General features: G+C 57.8%; 1 protein-coding gene across 1 annotated transcript; it reads left to right on the top strand.

The window, feature by feature from the left end:
- On the top strand, positions 1 to 25,893 carry RASAL1 (RAS protein activator like 1). The gene is made up of 21 exons (XM_054594320.1): positions 1 to 95; positions 3,790 to 3,846; positions 6,101 to 6,214; positions 6,373 to 6,434; positions 8,759 to 8,888; positions 10,934 to 11,015; positions 11,096 to 11,227; positions 12,800 to 12,888; positions 13,421 to 13,538; positions 13,685 to 13,838; positions 14,246 to 14,310; positions 14,621 to 14,733; positions 16,636 to 16,828; positions 19,409 to 19,546; positions 20,110 to 20,254; positions 21,378 to 21,550; positions 22,578 to 22,718; positions 22,810 to 22,945; positions 23,657 to 23,777; positions 24,596 to 24,672; positions 24,937 to 25,893. Exons 1-21 carry the CDS (start codon positions 31 to 33, stop codon positions 25,074 to 25,076), a joined length of 2,445 nt encoding a protein of 814 aa, XP_054450295.1. The 5' UTR covers positions 1 to 30; the 3' UTR covers positions 25,077 to 25,893.
- Positions 25,894 to 26,591: the final 698 nt, after the last annotated feature.

The raw sequence follows: 26,591 nt of genomic DNA, 5'->3' as shown, positions 1-26,591 counted from the left end.
TCCTGCCCGGAAAGTTTGGGGTTGGGCGCCATGGCCAAGAGCAGCTCCCTGAATGTCCGCGTGGTGGAGGGCCGGTCGCTGCCCGCCAAGGACGTGTGAGTACTCCCAGAGCGAGCAGGGAGTGAGGGGCGCACGCGGCATGGGATGGGGTGGGGTCGCCCATTCCTCGTGCTGGGGAGGGTCGGCGAGGTGGGTGGGGGGGCTCTTGTCTAAGACCCTAAGACCCCGTATTGGGGCAGATCCATTTTCACGGGGTGAGAGGCCCCATGCCCATCGCTGTCCTGGTGGGAGGGGGCACCCAGACTTAGCAGATGCCCCCTTCCTCTGCTGTCTCCTCTCCTGCAAGGGGGGATGACTTTGCTCTTGGGATGGACGAAAGGGGGTCTTCCAGAGCTTCAGCCTGGCGATTGGAGGGCCAGATTCTGTTGGAGCTGGGGAGGTGTGTGGGAAGTTAGGGGGGAGGGTCTCTTCTTTAGTCCAGGCAGGTGTCCTCGGAGGTGGGGCTTCTCCAGGTTTGGCTGGGTGGGCTCCTATCAACGGAACCCTGGGGAGGAGCCCCAGGAGGCAGGGGATCCAGGTGGCCCCAGCATTCCTCTGTGTGCATCTGGGGTTAAGGTTTGCAGAGTGTCACCACATGGCCAGCGGTCCAGCCTTGCGAGAAACTGGGTCCTCTTGACCCAGAGCCCTGAGCTCCCCCGCCAGTGGCTGCCAGCCCAGCATGGGCCTTCCCTGGATGCTGAGTGGCTTGAAGAGCCAACTGCCCTCTGCAGCCCCTGCCCAGCCAGGTGTGATGGGGCTGGAGGGCCCTTGGCCCCCCTAGTCCTTGGCTTTCCTTCCCCTGGCTGAGTCAGCAGTTGCCTAATCAGCAGAATGGTGGGAGGGGACCCCTCCTGCTTGGCCTGGAGCCCAGAAGGGGCTCTGAGGGTGTCAGCACCTGGGATAGGTATGGGATCCTTGGCAGGACTTCAGCCGTTTGACCTTGAATCTGGTTCTTTCTGGGTCTCACTCTCCCATCTGTGCAGTGGGAGCTCTGGACGGGTCTCCCAGCCACGTGCAGCTGTGTGGGTGGAGAACCTGCAGGATTTACCCCCTGGCCAAGGCACGCAGGAACCCGGACTCAGAGCCTTTGCACAAGTCCAGGCTGGGGCTTAGCTCAGCCCTAACTCCCCCAGCTCTGGGTCCCTGGCATGGGGCATGGCGTATCCTTGCCTTTGATTTCATGACCTCCCCCTTCCTCACCACTGCAGGATGGAGGGGGCCCTTCTGGAAACCAGGTTCCCGTCTCACTGTGCTCGGCCCCCCGCCCCCCACCAGTCCTGGTGAGGGCCAGGAGGGAGCTCCTTCAGGGAGGGAGTTGAGTCATGCCTGGTTCCTTATCCATCCCTCCTCCCCCGTGTTCCTGGGCCAAGGTGCGCTCCTGGGTGGGCCACGCCCCAGAGCAAGGGTAGGCAGTCACGAAGCCCCAGCTGGGGAGCCAGCTATCCTGCCTCAGCATCCCTAGCTGTCAGTTCCCTTCTTCAGAGGGGCTCTCCTCAGAGCATGCTGGGAGCTCCCCAGCCCCTCCGTGGGGATTCTTGGGTAGGGTGTGTTCCCTTTCCCCGCTCCTCAGGACAAGGGTCTGGATTCTTCCTGAAGTGCCACCAGATTTTGGGGCAATGGACCTGACATAAGAGGCAGACTCAGCAGATGATTTTAGAGTTGTTACTCCATTCATAGTAACAGCCGTAAGTCACCAAGGGCTGCCTATGGGCCAGGTCCTGTGCCTAAAACTTCTAACGGCCCTATGAGCATTTCCATTTTACAAATGGGAAACTGAGGCCCAGAGGGACAAGGTCACTTGCCTGCCACCACAGAGCTGGCATGTGAAGACTGGCTGCTCCCATGCACACACCAGGCTGGGCAGGCAACGGCCTCAGGGCTGGCTTTCCCACACCTGAGGGGGTACAGGGGCCATGGGAGAGGCCAGGGGCCTGGGCAGATGGAGGGTCTGGAGGGGGCACCCCCCCGCCACGGTTGCCCCTGCCTGACAGGAGCCTGACAAGGCCCTCGTGCGTCAGCCCTGCAGCGGACGTGAGCTTGGCTCCCAGGAGGGGTGGGTGTCAGGCAGGGTCACCAGGAGGGGCCATGTGCTGGGGCATCCCAGCCCACGCCTGCAGCTAGAGAAACTGAGGAATGGGAACTGGCCTTCAAGGAGCTCAGGGAGAGAGAACCCAGAGAGAGAAATGAGATCCAGGGGGTTATCCAGCCAGGGACATACAGTGGGTGGAGCCAGGTCAGGAAACGGAGGCTCCTGGGGTTACTCAGCCCAGTGGGCCAGAAGGGGAAAGTGAGGCCCGGGGCACTACACAGTAGGGGGATCAGAGGTAAGAATGTAGAGAGGAACTCAAGAGACCCAGGCCACCACCCAGTCTGAGGGGCACAGGTGTGGGTACCTTGAGGGGAAATGAAGGCGCCGGAGCACCCGGCAAAAGCAGCCAAGGGAGGGACTCCAGAGAGGAAACTGGGGCACAGGGAGGGCTCAGCCAGCAGACAGGCCTCAGGTTGGAGCCACCTCCTGGCGCCCATGTCCCTGTTCCTTGGAATGCCTGAGGCATTTGTGGATCAGTGACAAGCTGAACTGAGAAGGGGAGGCAGAGAGAGAGAGGCGGCGGGGCTGGGGTGTCGAGGGAAGAGCCCTTTGGGGAAGGTGTTGTGAGGGGTGCTGGAGGCCACCTTGGTTAAGGGGATGCGCACTGAGCCCTGTAGACCCGGGTTTGGATGCTGACTGCCAGGTGGAGGTGGGCGAGGGGGATACAGGTCCTCCCCCAGGGAGCTTGCAGTTCAGAAGTTGCAGGGATCCAGCAGATGGAAACTTAACACAGAGAAGCCAGGGAGCAGGACAATTTCAGATGCTCAGAGGCATCGGAGGTCATTTTTGCACCGGACGGTGAAGGTCAGAGAGGTGAGGGGTGAACACAGGATGAAGCCAGCCAAGAGAAGATCAGGGACGGCGTGTCCTGAGCAGATGGAACAGCAAGTGCAAAGGCCCTGAGGCTGCACTGAGCTGGGTGGAAGACAGAGGAGGCCTGTGTGCTGGGACCAGGGGAGGGGCTGGGCTGGGCTGGTAGCTCTTATTATGAAGGGGGAATGACGCTGGCTTTGGTTGGCTGGCTGCTCATGGCTGCTGGAGGGGACGCCTCTGTGCTGCCGGGTGACTGTGGAGGTCTGGCGCCCTGCCCTGTGCCTGCACTGAGAGTCTGCTGGGGTCCATCCCTGCTGCCGGCTGGGCAGTATGGGTCCCCTACCCAGGGAAACACCACTGAGATGAAGAGCTGGAGAGGACGATGCTTATCCCAGAGGGTGGCGTCAAGGCGCCTGTGGGGAGGCTCCTAGGGGAGCCTGTGGTGCCTCGGGCCGTGCGTTGTCTTTTTTAGTTCCTCCAGCTGCCCCCGGGAGGTGTGTGTTAACATTATGCCCGACTTCCAGAGCAGAGGAACTGAGGCCCACAGAGGGGCGGAGACTTCGCATGCACTTCAACCTCTGCTTTGTGCCTCAGTGTTCCATGTCTGTGGGTGGACACCCAGGGAGCCCGTGCGTGGTGGGCAGGGTTGCAGTAGGTGGGCTGGGCAGGTCCAACACCTCCTGCTGGTCCCCTGAGGTCCTGCCCCGTAGCTGGACCTGCTGGCAGACCCGGGGCGAGCCTCGCCTCTCAGGGCCTCCGTAGCACCTCTCTGTATAATGAAGGTGGGTTGGGGCCCCCACTCCTGAGGACCTTCTCAACACTCCTCCCCAACCCTCCTCCTACCGCAGGTCGGGGAGCAGTGACCCCTACTGCATAGTGAAAGTGGATGACGAGGTGGTGGCCAGGTGAGGAGTGGAGAGGCTGGGCTTGGGGCGAGGCGGGCAGGGCAGGGTCGGGGGAGGGGCCCCTCCCAGACGTGGGGAGTCCAGGCACAAGAGTTCCCAGGGAAAGAGGAGCTGGGGAGGGCGATGCTTACCCCAGGGGTGGACTTGTGGGCCTGACGGCGGGTGCTTTGTGCCCTGGCCTGAGGACTGGACGGCTGGGGCTGCCGGCTCCTTTTCCCTTCGAGCCCCCATGGGCCCACACCTTCCTCCTGGACCTGATGGTGTCCGTGCTGGCTCCCAGGGGCTGACTCAGCAGCTGCCAGCCTGTGCCTCTCGTGGTGGCCTCTCCGGGGGCGGGCATCTCACGCTTGGCTGGGCCGGCTGGTTCCGGGCCTGCTTGCTGGGTGCTGCGGGCACCGGGTGTGTGTGTGTGTGTGTGTGTGTGTGTGTGTGTGTGCATGTGTGCGTGTGCGCACGGGCGCCCAGCTGGGCTGGCTTGCACGGGTCCGGGGGGCTGTTGGAGGGCTGGTGTCCAGATGCGTGTGTCCCTGTGGGTAGGCAGGCTCACAGGGTCGCTTCGTGTACCAGTGTGTGGTCTGTGTGCATGTGTGGGTATGTGCGCACACACATGGGCTGCCCGTGCACACATGTGCAACATGGCCTGCTTGTTTGGGTACACAGGTGCCCGTGTGAAGCCGTGGGAGGATGCGAGGGTGTTTGGTGTGTGAGTGAGTCTGGGCAGGGGGTGCATCGGGCTGGGTCATGCTCGGTTCCCGCCCCCGCAGGCCGATCAAGGGACAGCACTCAGCCCCCGCAGGCCTGAGGGGTGCGGGTGGGCGGACGGCTGAGGCCTCGGTTCCTATGGAGACAGCAGGAATCAGGATGCTGCTGGCGCCGGTTCTGGTCCAGATGGGCTGGGAGCTGGGGGCAGGGAGCTTGCACGGGGGAAGGTCAGTCTGCAGCTCCCCAGCTGACCCCTCCGTCCTTCTCTCCATGCTCACGCCGCCCCCTTACCCTCGCACCTGCTGGCTGACGCTCTGTTACCTCGGGCTGCTGCCTCCCCCCTGGGGGCTCTGAGGAGCGTCCCGCCTCAGGGGCTGGGGCACCCGAGGGACTTCCAGCAGGGAAAGGGCCAGGGGAGAGGGAAGAGGGTGCTTGGGAAGGAAGGTCGATCTGATGGGGGTGCCCTGGGCTGGGGTCGAGTGTGCATGCGTGTGTGTGTGAGCATGTGTGTGTGTGCACGCTCACGCTCTGAGCTGGGGAAGAGGGTACGAAAGGAAGGAGGATGGGAGTGGCAGGTGCGCAAGCAAATCTTGCAGCCTAAATCTGGGTGTGTCTTTGCTGAGCAAGTAGGTTCTTTGTTCCTTGCTGGGTAAAGGGAAGTGCGTGTGCAGGGCTGTCGGGGTGAAGATGCTCTATGCATGTGTCTGTTCCTGAGCCTGGCTTGGTCCCTTACCCTCCAAGGGTTCCCCCTGGCTTCCTGAGGGCTCTGGCTCCTGCTGATGTGACGTCTTCTGGCCCCTCACACTCCCGCCTGTCCCAGCCAGCACCCTCCTGTTCCTCAGGATCACCAAGCTCATTCCTGCTTCAGGGCCTCCGCACATGCTGTTCCAGCCATTGAGAATGCTTGTCCTCGTCCTTTCTCCCCACTTTGCCCAACTAGCTCTTGCAGGGAGCCTTCCTTGACCCCTTCTATCCCCGCTCCCAGACCCAACCAGGCACCGCTGAACTAACCACACTCACGGGATTGCCCTCACTGTGTCGGAAGAAGTCAGCAGGGGGCACTGCCTGCTGGCGGGGCTCTGGGGGAGCCTTGGCCTCTGTCCCTCTGATCCCCTGTAACCCATAAGGCTGGGCCCCCGGTTGGGGTATTTATGGAGTGAGTGACCGAATGGCTAGATGGAATTGTGCATGTTTTTAGTCACTGTGTTTTTCTGTGTGTGTATCCTCTGTGTACAACTGTATGTATGTGAGTGTGTGGCTGTGGATCTGTGTGTGTCAGAACACTTTTTTGTGCCTGTGTGTTTGTGTGAATGTGTTGGTATGTAGAAACACATAGATGTGTATTTCTAGAAATTTCTGAGGCTGTATATTGTGTATCTGTGTAGGTGTGACTGTGTTTCTTGGTGTGTGGCTTCTTGTGGTGTATCTGTGAGTGTCACTGTTTCACTGAACATCCCTGTGGGAATGTGTGTGTGTGTGTGTGTATCTGGGTGCCACATATCTGCTGCCTGTGTGGCCCAAGTACCCCTAACCCCTGTGGCCCCTTTTGCAGGACAGCAACTGTCTGGCGGAGCCTGAGCCCCTTCTGGGGGGAAGAGTACACGGTGCACCTGCCCCTGGATTTCCACCACCTGGCCTTCTATGTGCTGGACCAGGATACGGTGGGGTGTGTGTGCTGGGGACCCCAGTCGGGCATCTGAGGGGAGGCGGGTGCCCCGAAGCAAAGCACTCACCCACCTACCGGCCCTCGATGTCTGCCCCTACTACCCATGGGCGGGGCAGGCGGACTCTGACTTGGACCCTCACGTGCCTGCCTTTCCACAGACATGATGACATCATCGGCAAGATCTCGCTGAGCAGGGAGGCAATTGCCGCTGACCCCCGAGGTGGGTGAGGGGCGCTGGGCCTCAGCCAGGCAGCAGGAAGGGGGGCAGCCATGTCCAGGCCACAGCAAGGGTCATTGGAAGCACAGGGCCCTCAGTGCAAAACTTTCAGTTTTTGGTTTTAAACGGGACAGAAATGTAGGGGTGGAGGTATGGAGGACATCACCGGTACAACAGTGGATGAGGAGAAGCAGGACATGCAGTCAAAGAAGGCGTCCTGGAGGAAGGGGAATGAGTTGGTCCTTAAAGGCGCTTTGGCAAAGATGCCCAGGCACATCTCCATGGATTCTCTAGGGTCAGGCGTAGGTCAGGCCAGATGGAGTGTTTGGCGGTTGTTGGTTGGTGAAGGCCCAAGGTGCCAGACCAGAGTGGGGACTTTTTTCTGGAGGTACTGGGGAGCCATTGATAGTATTTGAGCAAGACAATGAAGAGACTGGAGTCGTACTATAGGAGGAAGGACTGACAAGAGTGAATAGATAGATTTTCAGAAGGTTTCTGTGCTGCTTTGTGGATACTGGATCACGGTGGGAGAGGAGTATCTCTGGGAGATCAGTTTGGAGTCTGTGCAATAACCAAGTGAGGGAGAGCTGACGGCACCCTGGCCTTGGGGGTAGGAGCGGAGATAGAGAGAGGTGAGGTTGGGCTTTCACTTCCAGCAGCATGGGGCACTGCATCTTCAGAAGGGCCCTCCTGCCATACAACAGCGATATCCTGAATTAGATGAGATCCCTAATACACTGTTGGACTCACTGTAAAGAAGAAAAAACCCTCAGTATTCTCCTCCCATCCCCTAGTCGTGAGCAAAGCCTAACAGGGAGTGATGAGCAAAGGAATAAGGAAGGATTTCCCCAAAAGTAAATGTCAAATCTATCAAATCGGCAGTCAACTGACTAAATCTTGAGCTAGGGCCAAGGCAGATGATACTGACTCTGAGACTTCCCCATTCGACCGAGACCTTCAAGAGGCCCAGGATAAGCAAGTACCATTCTTCTCCAGGGATAAACATCCTCATGATAGGTTTCCCACAGAATGACATCAAACATGAATTTACAATCAAAGATCACCACATACACAATGCCTAGTACATGGTAGGTGCTTAAAAAAGGTTAGTGCCTGAAACCTCCAGGAATTGATAGCTGGATTAAACTGAGCCATGTGGGCCACCATGAGCAAGCGTCAGCAGAGACAATAACCCTCAGATTTAGACCCAAAAAGACTTTAGGTTCTGTAACTACGATAAACAGAATTTTAAAAAATATTTGGGTAAATAAAAAAATGTAATCACCAGGAAGGGCCAGCAATAACCACAATAAATTAAAGCAATGCATTAAAAAACAAACAAACAAAAAACAAACAAGCAGACTTGAAAAAGAACCAAACCAAAATTTTAGAGCTAAACAGTACAATTGTTGAAGTTAACAACAAAGGAGGTGAGCTCAATAGCAGATCACTTGGAGCAGAAGTGAGAATTAGTGAGCTGGAAGAGAGATCTGAAGAAACTATTTAGAGTTCAGCCCAGAGAAACAAGAAGGAAAAAATAAAAGAAGTTTGGAGACATAGAAATAACTGAGAAGGTCCAACATTCATTTAATTGGAGTCCTAGAAGAAGAGAATAGGAAAACACAGAGGAAGAAATAACAATAATAAACACTGGGGAGAAGAAACGATGAACAAAATTGGTGACCTAGAATTTTCCAGAACTCAAGGAAGAACATGATTTTCGAAGTAGGGGAAACACAACCTGTACTAAGCAGAATAAAAAACATTCTTACCTAGACACATTGGGGTAAAACTGCAGAGCATCAAAGGCATGGTCCTTGAAATAAGAGAGGGAAGATAGACTGCTTACCCAAGAACAAGTTTTATTAGGCTGAAATGCCTTCCCAGTAACTGCAATGGAAGCTGGAAGTCAGTGGAACATTTCTTCAAAGCGCTGAGAAGAAGGAGAGAGAGAGAGAGAGAGAGATTGAGACTGCCATTGAGGTTGGCTTGACTGCTTCAGGAAGGGAGAATGGCCCGGATGAAGACTCAAGAGAGAGAGCAATGCCCAAGATCTTTTTGAGGGCAAAGTACGTTGAGACTCAATGGTTAAGGACATGGGTCTTAGAACTATACCGTCTGCTTTCAGGCCTTAGCTCGGCTATTTACTGGCCGTGGGGTCATGGGCACAGCTCTTTTCTCGCTGGGCCTCATTTCCCTCATCTGGAAGCAGGGATAATCGCAGCACCGATATCAGGAGGCTAACAGGGAAAGCCCATGCTTCAAAACATTTCTGATGCCTAGTACATGATAGGTGCTTAATAAAGGTTAGCACGTGTGCCCTCCAGGAATTGATAGCTGGATTAACCTGAGCCGCGTGGACCCAGATGCGGAGGTGCAGGGTGAGATCTACTTGGCCGTGCAGATGCAGGAGGATGCGCAGGGCCGCTGTCTTCGCTGCCACGTGCTCAAGGCCAGGTAAAGTCATGGTGGGGGGGGGTGGTGGGGGTTTGAGAAGGAGCAGGAATCCCCTGTTCGCTCCCAACTGCTGCCTTGGCCTTTGGAACGTCCTCACTCCTGGGGCACCTCTGGGCTCACAACCAGGGTCCCACGGAGGCCACTAGATCAGGCTCACTGGATGGCAGCTTCCTGGGGTCAAAGCACAAGCCAAATCCTTGTTGGGTCCCCAGTGACCAGCAACCAAAGGCTGTACACTCAGGATGGCCAGACAGAGGAGTATGGAGTTGTGTTAATCAAATTGTAAGCAGTAGATACCCAATTCAAACTGATTGTCTCATAGTAATGACATGTAGCTTCAGGCATGGCTGGATTCGGGTGCTCAGATAGTGATCGGGAATCTGTAGACACAGATTCCTCAGCTGTCTTTCGTGTTAGCTTCATTCTAAATCACTCCCCAGGTTATGGCAAAGACGGTCCCCGCAGCCTCAGCGGCCACCCCAACTACTTGGCAGCTCCAACTGAAAAAAGAACTTCTATCTCTTACCATTTCCAACCAATGTTTTGGGAATAATTCTTATTGGCTTAAGTCTGGGGCACATGCCTCTCTCTGAACCAATTACATTGGCTCTGATTTGTCAGGTGTGAGTCACAAGCCCATTCCTGGAGTGGAGGGAGGGATCAGCCCACCTGAGTCACATGGACTGGGAATGACGGGGCGGGGGTGTCCTGACCCAAAGAAACACCAGAAGGAATATGGATGCAGGAGCAGCAGACCCCACAAATGACCCTCCAGGGGCACCAGCTCATTGGGACACCCGCCTCTCCTGCCTGTTTGTCACTCTGTCATCCCCTTTCCCTCTCTCTGAGCCCCCCACCCTTCTGCTTCTTTAATTACTTTTCCCCTTTCCCCCTCTTATCACCCATCTTGTCTTTATGTCTTTTTTTTTTTATACCTTATTCCCTCAATCGTCACTTTTAGGCCGATTCTCACCCAGGTTGGGAGGATCTCTCTTTCTAGCTTGCTGTGTGACTTTAAAGTCCTTTCTCGCCCTCTCTGGGCCTTTCTCACCACCTCCAGATTCCTGCCCCCAACTGGGGACCCTTAGAGTCCTGGTGAAGGAGTCCAGGGGATGGGGAGCAGGGGACAAGAGAAAATACTCAGCATGGGCCAGGGTCTCCTCCCCAGCCACCAGGCTGTGAAGGATCCTTGCAACAGGAAAGGGACCGATTGCTGTTGCTTAGCAACTGGACTGGCTCCTAGGAAACCAAAGAAGGCTTTGGATGCTGAACAGGGGTGGGAGAGGAGCAGAGGAGGAAGGAAGCAGCTCCTGGGGGGTGGTGTCCCTGGATTTGGGGGACCTCAGGAAGGAGAAATGGGGTGAGACTTTCAGGTTGTCATGACAACCAGAGGCAGGGGTCTTGGCCTTATGCCTTTTCTTGGGTCCTGGGCAGAACGGAGGCATGAGAGTTTGTTGAGTGAATGACTGAGCTGAGCCCTCACCACTTGCCAGCAGCGATGCCAAGCCCTTTACACACATCATCTCACTTAACCGTGGCCCTGTGAGGCTGGTCTGTTATTAGTCCCATTTTCCAGATGAGGAAACTGAAGCTCAGGGAGGGGAAGTGATTTTCCCAGTGTCCCCCCACCAACGAATGGCAGAGCCAGGCTTTGAATCCTGGCATCTGGTCTCCCGTTCCGGGGGCTCCAAAGAACTGAGGCTTCCTTCCCCCTCCCCACTGCACCTTCGCCTGCTGGGCTTTGTGGTGCAGGGCCTGACCTTTCCGTGCCTCAGTTTCCTCATCTGGAACATAGGGGCATTACTAGTGTGCCCTCAGAGGGTAACGTTCGTCAACAGGAAGAAACTGGGGCTGGATGGGTGTGGTGAGGGGTATTCCTCGCTGGGTCCCTGCAACGGAGCAGCTCGTCACCTTGGAAACCAGTGCCCACCTTGGAAACCAGTGCCGTTTGAACGGCCTACCCTGAGCCCCTTTTCCAAGGTCCAGCTTGGGTCTTGGTCCTTGAGGGCCCTCTGTCCCTCACTCCTGTCCTCATCTCTCCGCAGGGACCTGGCCCCACGAGACATCTCCGGCACGTCTGACCCATTTGCACGCGTGTTTTGGGGCAGCCAGAGCGTGGAGACGTCGGTGAGTGGTGAGGGCGGTGGGGAAGAGTGGGGCCCCTGGAGGCGGCCCCTGTCAGCTCTCTCCCTCTCCCCCTCCCCCAGACCATCAAGAAGACTCGCTTCCCACACTGGGACGAGGTGCTGGAGCTGCGGGAGATGCCAGGCGCCCCCTCCCCGCTGCGGGTGGAGCTCTGGGACTGGGACATGGTGGGCAAGAATGACTTCCTGGGCATGGTGAGCGCCCCTCCAACGTGGCCTCCCGCTGCCTCCGAGGGGGAAGGGAGGGCAGGGGGCGGGGTACCCTGGAGCTCGGAAGGGTGGATGTGAAGTCTGCCTCATCAGGTCCAAGGTAGTGGAGTCTGGTTGCCCTAAAGGTGCAGGAACCTGCCCAAGGTCACTGCTGGGGCCCAGATTCCAATTCTGAGCTGAGAGTACCCAGGAGGACCAAGTGCTGGCCCTGGGCTAAGGGCTCCTTTAGCATAACCTCATGGCCACCCGCATCAGCTGGGACTGTTGTCTGCATTTTACAGATGGGGAAACTGAGGCTCAGAGGGGCCAAGTGGCTTTCCCAAGGCCACATGACTAAGAAATGGCAGAGCCAGGATTTGAGTGCAGGGCTCTTTGGCTCTAGAACCGAAGCCCTTAACTCCTATTCCTGGAAACACTGGCGGCCAGACCTTCCTCTTGAGCCTCAGTGTCCCCATCTCTACAATGGGTGGGGTTGTTCCTGCCTCTCAGTAGCAGCGGAAGTACATCAGGGCTGACCATTTTTAACAGGAGGCAATTAGAGCAAATAAGACGGAGGCTTAGTTATGCAAGGCTGGCTGGGCCTCAAATGGTTAAAGATAGTTATTAAATGGTAATGGAAAAAATACAATAAAGATTTAAAAAAAGAAGAAAAAAGGGTTACCTCGTGACCCAGCAATTCTACTCCTCAATTTGTACCCCAAAGAAGTGAACATACACCTGTCCACACAAAAACTTGTACATGAGAGTTCAGAGCAGCATTGTTTGTAATTAATAGCCACAGTGGAAGCGACCCAAATGTCCGTCAACAGGTGAATGAACAAACAAAGGTGAGATAGCCACACAAGGGAATATCACTCGGCCATAAAAAGGAACAAAGTACTGATACACGCTACAACATGGATGTAAACATTATGCTAAGTGAGAGAAGCCAGTCCTCCCCCCAAATCCCACACACATTATGTGATTTCATTTATACGAGAGGTTGCCAGGGGCTGGGGGCTGGGGAGTGTCTGCCAGTGCGTACAGGCTCTTGGCAGGGCTCATAGGAAACGTTCTGAAATTAGTAGTGATGTTTGCGCAAATCTGAATGTACTAAAAGCCACCGAACGATACACTTTAGGTGAATCGCATGGGATGCGAATGACATCCCTGTAAAGTTATTTTAAAAGAGGGAGCAGGGGCTCTGGGGCCTTCTGGACTATCCTGAAGGCTTTTGATTGATGCAGTTGCATCCCTGAACAAAGCTGAAAAGACACGGCCCGACATGCCGTCTCTAGCAGCTCCATGGCCTTGGGCCAGTCACTCCACCTCTCTGAGCCTCAGTTTCCCCAAACAGGTGTCCCTGGCAGCCCTCGGCACCCCGGCAGGACCGGTTGTTTGGGACTGGAGGAGGGAGTGGCTCAGCGGCGGTGTTGATGGGGCGCGGTAGGGGAGGAGCAGGTGGCCCCTGGCCGGCAGGCTATGCCGCCCCTCCTTGGGTGGCAGCCCGCGCTCTTCTTCCAGGGCGGGGTAGGGTGGGGCAGGGTGTGGCTGAGGGTCTGTGTGTGCCCCCCACAGGTGGAGTTCCCTCCGAAGGTGCTGCAGCAGAACCCACCCAACGGCTGGTTCCGCCTCCTGCCCTTTCCCAGAGCTGAGGAGGATTCTGGGTAAATGTGGGGCTGAGGGAGGACACCAGGCTGGACCATGTTGGGTACCATCTTCCGGGGAGCCCACGTCAGCGCCCATCAGCCCACAAGCTATCACCATGTCGCTTTGTCCATTTGTTTAATAAACGTTTGTGAATGTCTCCCAACGGGCACTCACACAGGTCCAAGCGAGGCCGCCTTGCACCCATCCACCTGCCCATGTGGCAGTTCACGCTTGTTGGCATGTGATCGGAACCCTGTGTCCTTCCACATCTGTCCACACCTGTCCACGCTGTCCATTCCTGTACCTTTCTTTATACTGGCCACAACGTTCACTGCCTGCACCTGTGCGTCCCTGTTTATACCTGTCAACATCTGTTCACACCTGCTTAGACTGACCACACCTGTTCCCGCCTGCCCATACCTGCCCACACTGACCTTGTCTTGCCAATATCCACGCTTCGTTCCTGTGTTCACGCTTGCCCACCTTGGCTCTCTGTGCCTGCCCTTATGTATGTCCACGCCTGTGCATCTGTGGTCTGACCCCGGTCAGGGGGAACCTGGGCGCCCTGAGGCTGAAGGTGCGCCTCGTCGAGGACCGCGTCCTGCCCTCGCAGTGCTACCAGCCACTCCGGCAGCTGCTCGTGGAGTCCGTCCTGGGCCCGGCAGAGGTGGGTGTGTCAGATGGGCAACTGCGTGGGGGGCGAGGGGGCCCTGGATCCTGGCCTCCCCCTGCTTCAGGGACACCACTCTGGGCTCTTCTGCTTTGGAGTCCCAGAGCCCCGGGCCACCTCCCCTGCCCTCTGTCCTTGTCCAGGAGGATGTTTCTAGCCCCCTGGCTGTGCTGGAGGAGCTAACCTTGGGGGACTGCCGCCAGGACCTCGCCACCAAGCTGGTGAAGCTCTATCTTGGCCAGGGCCTGGCTGGGCCCTTTCTGGACTATCTTACCCGGCGTGAGTTGGCGCGGACCAGTGAGTTGCCCCTGTGAACCCCGGACGTCACTCCCCAAGGAAGAGTCTGCAGAGGGCCTCTGAGGGCGTGCGGGGGGCACTTAGGCAGAGGACAGGGGCTCCCGTGGGTGCGTGTGGGTGCGCGTGGGTGCTCATGGGCGCCTGTGCAGAGGGTGCTCCATGCTGTGCATCCCAGCCAGCTGGTTTTTGTCACTCTTGAGCTATGTGACCTCGGGCAGATTGCTTAACCGCCCTGGGCCTCTGCACAGTGGCCGGAGTTGAAGTCGCAGGCCTCCTTGATTTCTCCAGCTAGAGGAACCTTGACTTCCACCTTGGCTGGGAGCGGCGGGGGGGGGGGGGGGGGCGGGCAGATCAGCGCCGCCCCCCCCCACCCCGTGTCCCAGCAAACACTTCCTTCTGCCCTCCAGCCGACCCCAACACCCTCTTTCGTTCTAACTCCCTGGCATCCAAGTCAATGGAACAGTTCATGAAGGTGAGTAGGCGAAGGCCTGGTGGGACCCGGCGGCAGCTTCCTCAAGGGGGCCCCTTTCCCAGTGTTTACCTGGACCCCAGAGCTTGGCTGGCTTCTGGGGGCAGTGGGGTGCTGAGCTGGGGTGCTGACGGTGGGTGCCTGGCCTTTCCCCCCAACTGGCACCTCAGGGTGAGCTTCCCCCAACCCGGCCCTTGGGCATGCCTTGGCCTCGCTCTGAAGCTCTCCCCGCACGGTGACCCCTGACCCTGGCTCATGGGCACACCCCGGCCTCGCCCTCAGCCCCGCCCCGTGTGGTGCCCCCCGCCCCCAGCTCGTGGGCATGCCCTATCTGCACGAGGTCCTGAAGCCGGCGATTAACCGAGTCTTCGAAGAGAAGAAGTACATAGAGCTGGATCCTTGCAAGATGGACCTGGGCCGCACCAAGTAAGCCGCGCTGAGGGGTGAACTGTGAGCCACAGACAGCGCCCCCCGCCCCCCGCCTCCCAGCGCCTTGTCAGGGTGGGGCTGTGCTGCCTGCCACCCCCTCGGGAGCCCTGCCTTCCACCCCACGGTCTCGCCTGGGAGCCCCTCAGTCCCTCGGCTGCCTGGGTTCGTGGTTCTGGGCAGGACCCGGAAGCCTGAGCTCTGGGCTCAGATCCCCCTCTGCCATCACCGGTGCGCCAGTCATCTCGCTCCTGCAGGGTGGCAGGAGTCGACTGAGTCACACACGCGCAGCCCAGCGCTGACTAACATTCCGCACATACTAGGTATCGATCGCCGTGGCTGTGGTGGCGAATGAGGCCCTTTGGGGAGGCCCCGCGCGGGCCACGTGCACAGGCGGGTGGGGGGCCTGCAGCCCCTGGTCAGGTTGGAGGAAGCAGGGCAGTGGCTGGGAGGTCATTCCACGCCTCCGTGGGCTCCTCCTTCCAGGACCCTTCCCCTCTCCAGCCAGCGCAGGCGGGCTCTTTCCCGCCAGGCCGTGAGAGCTGGTTGCTGGGCAGCCCATCGGTGACTCTGGTGGGGACAGGAGAGGATCTCGCCTTTACTTTGGGCCCTGCCCAGCCAGTGCCGCCCACGCCCCCCAACAGCCCCAAGGGCAGGCCTCAGGGCCCTTTACCAGATGAGAAAACCACCTCAGAGAGGGGAGCACCCCTGCCTAAGGGGGCACAGGTGGGAAGTTGCACAGCAGGGAGGGATTTGGACCCAGGCCCCGAGCAGGATGGCAGGATCCGTCTGTGCAACTCCAAGGCGCAGGCTTTTCCCAGCACGTCTGGGAAGGACAGAGCAGGGGCATCTGGCGCCTGGGCAGTGCAGGGTGTTCGCCAGCCCCAAGTGGCGAGTCCTGAATTCTAATCTCGGCCTCTGCTCGCTGTTTGCAAGGTGACCTCTCTGAGCCTGTTTCCTCGTCTGTTACATGGGAACCATCAGGCTACCTAGTTCATCAGGCGGCTGTGAGGATTAAATGCTACAGCGCCAGAGACATTAGTCCCGGGCGTCGTAGCTCCCTGGGCCCAGGACACAGCGGTGCTGAAACCTGCTGGCCTGGCTCCTGGGGAGTTCTCTCTGAGGGTGGGCAAGACCGACCCCTAACCTGGATGGGTGTAAGAAAGGAAGGATCAAGGTACATGCAGATAGAAAAGTGCTACTCTGTCATCCACTCAACATAACAACTGTTGAACGCCTACTGTGTGCCGGGTGCTGGCTGAACACTGAGTTCACACCAGGGGACAAATGGACACAAATCCCTGTCCTGGGGGGAGGCAGAGCATAGACTAAGGAAGCAGGTCCTTGCAGCCAATCGGGGGAACAGAGGAGAATAAAGCAGGGCAGGCTCGTGGGAAGGGCCGGGAGCAGGAAAGGGGCTTGCAACATTTCATAGGGCAGTTGCAGGGGCAGCCACACAGAGGAGGGGACATTCAAGCAAACACTTGAAGGAGGGGAGGGAGAAAGTCATGTGCAGAAGAGCGTTCGGCAGGGGAATAGCACATGCAAAGGCCCTGGGGTCGAAGTGTGTGCTGGCGTGTCTACGCTGAAAATGCATTTGGCATCAGGGGCTGTGATGATGTGTGTTGAGGGAGGGATGGCCTCTTTGAGGAGGTGACATTAAGCTGAATGTGGGGGCAAGAATGTCCCAGGCAGAGAGACCAGCACGCGCAAAGGCTCCCAGACAATAATGAGCTCTGTGAGTTTAAGCAGCAGCACAGAGCCGGTGGGAATGGCCGGAGGAGAGGTTGTGGAGGTGGGATGGGAAGGTGGGTGCTGCCTGAGCCCCGCAGGGGCCCGTCGGGGGCTTCCGAGCAGGCTGGGGCTGGGCCCTGAGGCAGAGCCCCTCTGCTCGCTCCCCAGGAGGCTCTCCTTCAAAGGCACGCCCTCGGAGGAGCACGTGCGGGAGGCCAGCCTGGGGCTGCTGACCGGCTACCTGGGGCCCATCGTGGACGCCATCGTGGGCTCCGTGGGGCGCTGCCCGCCTGCCATGCGCCTCGCCTTCAAGCAGCTGCACCGGCGTGTGGAAGAGCGCTTCCCGCAGGCGGCACACAAGGTGGGCCAGGTGCTCCCGTCAGGCAGGCGGTGAGGCTGAGGCTGGGGGGGCAGTGGCTTGTCCAGGGCCACGTGGAGAGTCAGGGCAGAGGTGGGACAGAAACTAGGCTGCCATGCTGAAGTACTCTGTGTCCTGGCAGAAGCGGGGACAACATTCTCGTGGGGTAATAATAATAATAATAATAATGGCAGCAACACTATATGCAGCACGGGTCAGACCTTCTTTTGCATATGTGTTCCCTTACCTAGTCCTCACATCCACACAGTATTATCCCATTTTACAGAGGAGGAAACTGAGTTCCAGAGAGGTGAAGTTACACAGCTAGAAAGAGGTGGTGCTGGGACAGGCACCCAGCCAGGCAGGCCAGCCCCCCAATCTGTGCCCGTAACCACCAAATAATAGTGTGGCACAAAGTGAGTGCTTCTTCAATTCCAGCTGTGAGTGTGCACGTGCCCATGCAGAGAGAGAGAATGGCGTTCCCCCAAAATAGAGTCTAAATACGATTCCCGCATGAGCTAGTGCTGTCCCAATATTGATACAAAAGTTGAATGCTTGGGCGCTGCAGGGTTCAGGGAGGTGAGGTAAGTGCCATCCAGGTGTGGGGCAGTAGGGAGTGGTGGGAACTGTGGCAAACTGGCGACAGGGGACAGCTGCAGGCAATCACTGCCGTGTAAAACTGCCGGATCTTCTGAGTCGTTGCGTTTAAAGCCAACATTTGGGATTTTATGTGAGAACCCTCATTTAAAAAATGTTGGCACTCATTCACCTAAAAAAGCCCCCAGCAAAACAACACTTTGAGCTGATCCTTACACATTTGTGGCCGGACTGGCCCATAGGTTGCTAGTTTGAGACCCCTGGGTTCAATGCTCAGCACAGCTCCGAGGCGGCTGTCGTCCTTGCTCACCAATGACATGAAGCGAGGCTAGCTTACCTGGTGCTGACGTACCAGGAATGCGGCCTCGGGTTCTCTGCAGACGGGTCCAAGGTTTAAATGTTGGAGATGTAACAGCTCATCCCTGGAGCCTGGGCTATGAGCTCTTGATTTAGGCCACATTGCTCCCCGCTTCCTGTTTACGGGTGGGGAAACTGAGGCCCAGAGAGGTTAGAGAGCCTTGGCCAAGGTCTCCAGACTCCCAGCTGGGGTTTCTCCTTGCCGTGCGCCCCCCCACCCCCCGTCCGCTCAGCCTACGCTGAGGAGCGGCCTCCAAACTGGGACGTGGTTTCGTTTACGCCCCACTTTGCTGGGCTCTCGCCTGGGCCGCAGCAGAGGTGCTAAGTGGGACACAGCTGCGGAGGGGAGGGAAGGGGAGGGGCGGGGAGGCCAGTCCCCCAGACGGCCTAGCCCTTGTGGGTGGAGCCACTCTCCGTGCCAGCCCAGTGTCCCCTGTTCTCAGCCCCCGCAGTGGGACAGGCCTTGGGCAGGGAACAGGGAACTTAGGCCCACAAAGTTGGGTGGGGTCTGGGGAACCCAAGGGAGCCCCTTTCTCTGCCTCTCTGACACCTGTTCCTCCTTCTCAAGGAAGGAGGAAGTCATGGCTGATGTCAGAGGCTAAAATTACCCTTGAACATGGTTGGGGGGGTACCTTGGGGGCGGTTCAGGGTTCCAGATGGGCGAGGTAGGGGCAGAGACCCACCCTCTGTGCACTTCAGGTACCCAGCCCCTGGCAGGGCTCACTGTCAGCCAGAGGTGGCCCAGGGAATTGGCACACACCCAGGGAGGGTGTGGTCTCAGGTGTAAACACAGCCCCTCAATAAACTCCGGAGGCTGTGAGAGGTGAGTGGGCGTGGCTCAGGGGGAGCCAGATGGGCCCAGAGACACACCCTCTTCCTGCGTCCCTGCTGCGGGCGGGCCTTGCGTGCAGGTGGCCAGGCCCGAGACTCACGTGGGCAGGCACCATGCTTCCCAGTTCGTAGAGGGCAGAGGCTGGGGCTGGGGGTACACACGGGACAGGCCTTGGAGCCTGCCCGGCTGGGTTCAATACTGAGCCTCAGTGTGGCAGAGAGCTAAGAGTTCAAGTCCTGCCTAGGCACAGTCTCGGTTCAGCCGTGAGGCTTTAGGCAAGTGGCCTTCCCTCTCTGGGCTTCGGTTGCCTCCTCTGTAAAATGGAGAGAGAATACTTCCTGGGGTGAGGATTAAATCAACCAATGTATGGAGAAGTTTCTGGCCTGTTGCTATTCATTATAAATCATGGATCTGGGTTTGAATCCTGACTCCTTTACTCATCGGCTGTGTGACCTTGGGCAAGTCACTTGATATCTCTGAGCTTCTGCTTCCTCATCTGTAAAATGGGAATAATGATGGTGCTTCTTCATGGGACTGTGACCTCAGCAGACTCTGACAATGTTGGCTAAATATGATTGTGCAGTATGGGTATTATTACTTCATTTTCCAGATGGAAAAACAGCTCCTCGCCCCTCCCCCCAAAAGCCTCCTTGGCAGACCGGATGGCCTCCTGAACTCCTGATCTATCTCCCTTTCACTGTCTCTTGCACCACCTGTCTACAGTCCTCGCTGCCTCAGTTACCCCAGCGTGGACGTGGGTTTGGGGAGCCCCTCTCACCTGCTGCCTTCCTCGGCAGGATGTGAAGTACCTGGCCATAAGCGGCTTTCTCTTCCTGCGGTTCTTCGCGCCCGCCATCCTCACCCCGAAGCTGTTTGACCTCCGGGACCAGCACGCGGACCCCCAGACCAGCCGCTCACTGCTGCTGCTTGCCAAGGTGCCCCCCGCCCCATCCCCGGGCGCTCTGAGCCAGGCCAGGCAGGGTAGGACAGAGCAGGGAGGCCAGACCTGTGGAAGACCCAGACGAGACCAAAGGACACCTACCTGCCTGAAATGCCACCTTCATGTCCATGCTGAGTGCCAAAGCATTCGTTCCACACTCTCACTTCCTCTTTGGAAACAAAGACCCTGCTCTTCCAGGAGGAGCTTGGGTAGCAGGCTGGAAGTCCTTCACACTCTAGTGCTAATTAGACCCTCCTTTGCAAATGGTCACATTCCGAGGTTCTGATGGGTGCCAGCTTACGCGTGGCAGGATCAGACAGTCCTGGGTGGGGAGAGCTGGGCTCTGGAGGGAACAGAATAATAAGGACACTGGGGAGGGGTGTATATTCGCCCGCAGGAGGAAACAGCTGTTACCCAAAGCAGGTGCTGCTCTGCGTCTTCTCCTTTCCATCAGTACTGATTCAGGAGCCAGCACGCTGGGGCTGTATTCTGGGTCTGTAGAGGGCCCTGTGCCCCGCAGTGACCTTGGCCCTGGCGTCCCCTGCTTCTTTGCTCCAGGCTGTGCAGAGCATCGGAAACCTGGGCCAGCAGTTGGGCCAGGGCAAGGAGCTGTGGATGGCGCCCCTGCACCCCTTCCTGCTGCAGAGTATCTCACATGTGCGAGACTTCCTGGACCAGCTGGTGGACGTGGAGGGGGAAGAGGGTGAGTTCCTGTGGCCCTGCCGTGTCTGGCTTGTCACTCCCCTAGACCCTTGGGACCTGCCCTTCCACTTCCCCTCCCCCGCCCCAGCACGGAGACTGTGGACCTGTGCGTCAGCACGTTCGTCAGCTAACATTTCCTGGCACCCACTGTGCCATTCCTGCTGTGGGTGGGGATTGTGGCACAGTGTTCACGCAATCGACAAATATCTATCAAGTGCCTACTAGGTACCAGGCACTGGTCCACGTGGTGGGGAAACTGCAGTGAACAAGGCAGAAGAAACTCCTGCTCCCATGGAAGTTTTATTCCAGTGGAGACAACTGGCCGTAAATAAGATGAATGAACAAATCATGGTGTATTAGGAGGGCTAAGAAGAGAAAAGGAGGGAAGGCAATGTTGGGGTGGGGGTGGAAGGTCGAAGTTTCGGCCAGGGTGGCCAGAAGTAGTCTCACTGGAGTGAAAATAAAGCCCGGAAAAGGGCAGGGAGCAAGCCTTGAGGATGCTGGGGAACGGTGTCCCAGGCTGGAACAGCATGTGCAAAGGCCCTGAGGCAGGGACAGAGAGCAACTGTGAGGAGGCCGGTGAAGAAGAGTGAGTGGGGGGGAGCGAAGGAGAGCTGAGGAGGACAGGTTGTGTGGGGCTTTGTCACCAGTGGGGAGAATTTTGGCTTCGTCTTGGAGTAAAGTAGAGCCACAGGACAGTTTTAAGCGGGGGTTGAGTCCATAGCACAATGTGGGGCCCATGTCATGAGATAGTTGGGTCCAAGTCACATAGGAGCAGCCTATTGAGGTGTCAAGGCTTGACTGTAGCTGGAGGGGTCCCTATGGTGCCGTGGAGGAGCCTGCGTGTGGGCTCCCTGAGAACGGCAGGGTCTCGGGCACTCCCTGGACTGACTCCATAGACATGGCTCCCCCTGCTGGCTGCTTGCGCCACTGCCTGCAGATCCCACTGGCAGGAGAGGGATCACCGAGGCCAAATTGGTGCTCCCCGCCCAGCTGCCAGCGGCTCATTGTCCTGCCTCTCGGGGAGCAGAGCCTCATGCTCATCCGTGAGGCCCGGGACAGGCTGCCAGGGCAGGCCAAGCCTGGGCAGGAAGGGCTCACGGTCCCCCTTCCCCATTTCCCAGAGGCTGGGGGCCCAGCCAGGGCCTTGGTCCCGCCCTCCGTGACTGTGCGAGAAGGCTACCTGCTGAAGCGCAAGGAGGATCCCGCCAGTCTGGCCACACGCTTTGCCTTCAAGAAGCGTTACTTCTGGCTCAGCGGGGAGACGCTGTCCTACTCTAAGAGTCCGGAGTGGCAGGTGGGGCTCCTGTCCGCTAGCACAATGGTGGCCCCTCACAGGGCGGCCTTTTTGCACCCAGGGTGCCTTGCAGGCCCAGGATGGGGAAGGACTTGCGCAAGACCCTGTAGCAACTTGGCAAGTTCAAATTCTCAGGCCAGGCTCTGCTGACACCCTTGGGCCAATGTGGGCCCAGGCCAGGGACGGGCATACACGGACACACAGTCACCATCAAGCACCCTTCAGAATGTACACTCGGAGAGGCCCTGACATACGCTCCAGATATGGACCCCTACAGGACAAGGACGATGCTTACACACGGTCGGGTGGTCGCAGCTGGGCCTATGCCCACACACCGTAGAGACACACTCAGCGGTACATGCCCGGCTGCCAGGCGCACGCGTCCAGGCATTCCTTCACTCATTCATTCATTGAACATTTATTGAGTGCCTGCTGAGTACCATGCAGCGTTCAAGGTATGGAGCAAGAGCAGTAAACAAGACAGAATCCCTGTCCTCATGGGCCTGCCATTCTCGTCTAGCACAAACAGAGACGTGTACTGGGAGGTACCCCCTGCTGCGGATGCACCGTAAGTATTAATAGCTCCCACCGGAGATGGTGCAGATCTAGAGTTCAGCTCTCTGGGTTCCGATTCTGGCTCCACCCGATGAGTGATCTTGTGCCTCAGTTTCCTCATCTGCACATTGGGAAGAGTAATTAGACTGAGCCTCAGAAATTTGTTGGGATGATGGAATAAGTTGATAAACGTGAAGTGCTTAGAACCACATCCCACGTACCACATCAGTGGTGATGGTGGCGGCGGCGGTGGGAGCTGTGGCCCAGAGAAGCTGTCACTTAGAGGGATAGGGCAGGACCTGGGGACTCGTGGAGCAGCTGAGTGGACATGCACACAGATCACAGATACACGAGGTTGAATGTGTCCCTCCGGGACCCTATGTAATGCACACACCCAAGGGAAGCTGTCCCTGGGGCCCCATACCCCGGCCCCAGCCCTCGGCCCACCCTGCCTGGACAATCCTCTCTCCAGACGCGATCCACCATTCCGGTGTCTCACATTCGCGCGGTGGAGCGCGTGGAGGAAGGCGCCTTCCAGCTGCCGCACGTGATGCAGGTGGTGACGCAGGACGGCGGCTCAGGGACGCTGCATACCACCTACCTTCAGTGCAAGGTGAGGCACCTCACAGATGGGCGCCGGGCGTGTGGGGGCGGGCCTTGAGTCCCACCTTCCCCCTGACCGCCCCTCCCCCCATTCCCTGCAGAATGTGAACGATCTCAACCAATGGCTGTCGGCTCTGCGCAAGGCCAGCGCCCCCAACCCTGACAAGCTGGCCTCCTGCCACCCGGGTGCTTTCCGCAGCTCGCGCTGGACCTGCTGCCTCCAGGCAGAGCGCTCAGGTGAGGGGGCAGGGCTGACTCAGGTTCCGCCTTCCCCACTTGTCAATCAGCTGTCTGGGCTAGCTGGGGCAACCTCTAGCAAGTTACTTAACCTCTCTCTGCCTCAGTCTCCTCCAGTGTGAAATGGGGTTGATAATAGCGCCGCCTCCTCGCGTTTTGCAAGCACCCACTGTGTGCCAGGTATCTAGGGGTACACACACAGGCGTCAGGCGCGCTCTCAAGGAAGACAAATGACTAACCAGACAGTTGTAATACTGCTTCCTAAGTGCCCAGGTGAGGCTTTTGAGACTCCAGAAATGCCTGGCACCCAGCCCCAGGGTGGGAGATCAAGGAGGGCTTTCTGGAGGAGGTGCTGCTTAGATGTGACCTGAGACGAGTAGGAGGGAAGCAGCGAAGTTGGTTTCAGGGATGGGATAAGGGGGAACGTTGCAGGCCGAGCAAACATCGGGAGCGAAGGCCTGGACTGGAGACAGAGGGGGCAGAAGGATTAGAAAGGCTCGGTGTGGCTGCAGCCCAGGCGGTGGGAGGAGGCTGGAGAGAGAGGTGAGGCCACTGCTCTGCCCCACGAGGGTGGAGGCAGTGGGGCTGGAAGGATGTAGGGTTTGCAGAGTGATTTGAGAGGCAGGAGGGGCGGGGCTTGGCGAAGACCTGCCCATGGGGGCTTCTGGAAGGGGAACCAGAGGGGTTGTTGACTGAGCTCTGTCCTCTCAGCTGCTGGTTGCAGCCGCACGCACTCGGCCGTCACCCTGGGGGACTGGAGCGACCCGCTGGACCCCGATGCTGAGACCCAGATGGTGTATCGGCAGCTGCTCCTGGGGCGGGACCAGCTCAGGTGGGGAGCCACTCTTCCCACTTTGCGCCCTCTGACCCGCTGGGCCAGCCAACCACTGTGGCCTTCCCTGTTCGTTTAGTCATTCTTTCCAAGCACATTGGCTGAGGGCGGGGCAGGGGAGGGGCGGGCTCAAGGTGAGGGTGGGGAAGTATTCGGGGGGCGGGCTCTAATGCAGAACTAGATCTTAGCATCTTTTAATACCTCCAGAGACATGGGCACAGATGTTGGATGTGTTCCTCCCCCTTCCTGGCCTCAGGATCACTGTTGTTCCGTGACAGAGATTTGCCCCAACTCATTTGAGAGGCGGTCCTTACACTGGCCTGTGTGGGTTCAAATCCTGGCCTAGCTACTTATTGGCTGTGCACTCTCGGGCACGTTGCTTATCTTTCTGTACCTTAGTTTTCTCATCTGGAAACCAGGGTTAGTAACAGTGCCTACCTCATGGGCTTGTTCTGGGTATCAAATGGGCTAAAACAGGTAAAGCCACATAGTCTGCTTTCAATAAACAGCAACTATTATGTGGCTGTGCAACCTTAGGCAAGTTATTTTACCTCTCTGTGTCTCAGTGATCATCAGTATCATGGCGCTAATAGTAATTACCTACCTCAGATGCGTTTTTCATGATAACTGAAGGAGTTAATCCATGTGAAGAGCCTAGAGCTGTGCCTGGGATTCTATAAATATTGGCTGTGATGAGGATGTCGGTGGTGCTAATGAGTGAGAACCCGTAACGTCTCCTGCAACCAGCGGAGAATCTCTGGGGTGGAGAGTAAAATTGGAATCAGGTCAGCTTTGCCTTTCTCCCTCTCAACTTCTAGGATGAAGTTCCTGGAGGATTCCAACATGGATACCAGTCCAGAGGAAGACGCAGGGGAGGACCCCAGTTCCACGGAAGGTAAGGGTTAGGTTGAGGAGGCCCCTTTCCTTCGTCCTCTCTGACACCTCGCGCAATCTGCCGAGTACACCCCTGTGTCCTCCAAGTCATGCTCCGGTTTCCAGCCCATCAGCAGGCCAGGGGGCTGTGCGTGTGGGTTTTGGCACCTCTTAGGACTCGCAGGGCACACAGCAGATCTGGAGCCTGAGGAAGGCACGGGGCGGGGGTTGTGACAGCCTGTCCTGGCCCAGCTAAGCCCCTGTGGCCCCTTCATCTCCCTCCCAGCGGCCTGTCCTGAAGCTCTGGCCCGGCAGAGAGAAGCAGCTGCCCGCCTCCTGGAGGTGCTCGAAGACCTGGAACGAGCCCATGAGGACTTCCAGCAGCAGGAGCAGAGGAAAGGGGTCCCAGGTCCCCTTGGGCCCTGAGGAAATGCCACAGGCAGCCTGGGAGGAAGAATCAGGAACCGCCGGGCCCGTCTCAGCGTGCCCTGGCCCAGGAGCCTCCTCGTGGCTGTGCTGCGCCTCGATGATGGTGCGACTTGGAGGCTTCTGGAGATTTCCCAGTCCCGTGTGCTCGAAGCCCCAGCCCTGGGGCATGGAAGCAAGGGCCAGCTTTGCACTAAGCGGATCTGCCTCTGGGGGGAGGCGGGCTGAGGGGAGGGAGCCTGGCTCATCCGGCTCAGCCCGAGGGCCCTGCCTCGCTGGGCTGGCCTCTGCCCACACCACTGGGGCCAGCCTGACCTTTAGCTGCTGGATGCAACTGTACCTAGATCCCCGATGCCCATGCAGCCTTGTTGCCCCAGACAAGCACTAAACCGACTCAGCCCTTCCTGTTTTCCTGTCTGCCAGTCCCTGTGACCTCACTAATCCTCCCGAACCTTGCCCTTGGCTGACGATAGTAGCCCTAACCACAAGCTTCCAGAATCAGGTGCCCTCAGGTAGAACAGGCTGGGAGCCCAACATGCAGTTCTCAGACCCTCAGAGCCTGGGAGACCTTGGGCCAGGCCCCTTTCTCCTCTTTGAGCCTCAGTTTATCCTGGCTTAGATGTGTGGTTTTTCAAATTCGGTTCCATAGAGGCAGCTCGGGGGCCAGCGGGGAGTTTCTTTCACTGGCCCAAAGCTCCCCCCACCCTGGGGTGTCTGCGAGATCCCCAGGCTCCACCCAGATCTACTGCATCAGAATCTGAAGGCGTGTGGGGCAGGTGGAGTCATGATGCTTAACAAGTTCCTCAGGTGACGTGGATGAACATGAGATTTGAGGATCACACGGCTGGTTGATTTTATATATTAGGGTTTTGGGATGAGAGTATGAGAGTGAATCACAGAAGATAAAATCTTTGGAAACACTCAATGGTCAGAGCTGGAAGGGGCTCCAAGCACTCGTTTGCGGTTTTGTGTGACTTTAGGGTGGGACAGAAACTGAACCTACCTGGCTGGGGAGAAGGCAGACCAGGATGCAGCGCTATCCCACGGGTGGCCAGTAGGGGTCGCTTGGAGCCGCAGCATCCACAACCACCATCTGGGCATTCTGGGATGTTGCAAAGGCAGATCAGGAGCTTGTTGCAGGTCCTGGTCTCTGTCTCTCCCTGGACAGAACGCGGCCCTCCTCCCCAAGCGCAGAGTCGGGGGCTCTGAGGTCCCAAGGAGCTGATCCCACGGGTGATCAGCTTTGTCCCATGTCCTTCCAGAGGCTCTCGGTTCCTGGCCCGAGTTCCTCATTCCTAGCAGCTGTGCCAAGGGAGCACTGTATGCACTGCCTGGTGCCCGTGCTGGAGAACAGAACTTTAACCTCTGCCCGCTTAGGTGCTAGGAATAGGAGGGTCTGCCGATGCCACCATCAAACCCTTGCTCCAGGACAAGAGAATTATGGGGGCCCTACACTTCTCTAGCCGTCCAAGGCTGAAAGAGGCCATGGTCCTGGGGTCATTTGCTTGCAAGCTG

The sequence above is a fragment of the Pteronotus mesoamericanus genome, unplaced genomic scaffold (assembly GCF_021234165.1).
Source record: "Pteronotus mesoamericanus isolate MK-2021 breed Mesoamerican mustached bat unplaced genomic scaffold, CSHL_Meso_final scaffold_507, whole genome shotgun sequence".
Classification (NCBI taxonomy): domain Eukaryota; kingdom Metazoa; phylum Chordata; class Mammalia; order Chiroptera; family Mormoopidae; genus Pteronotus; species Pteronotus mesoamericanus.
The sequence above is the reverse complement of the archived record's forward strand: the minus strand, read 5'-3'. Positions and strand labels throughout refer to the sequence as shown.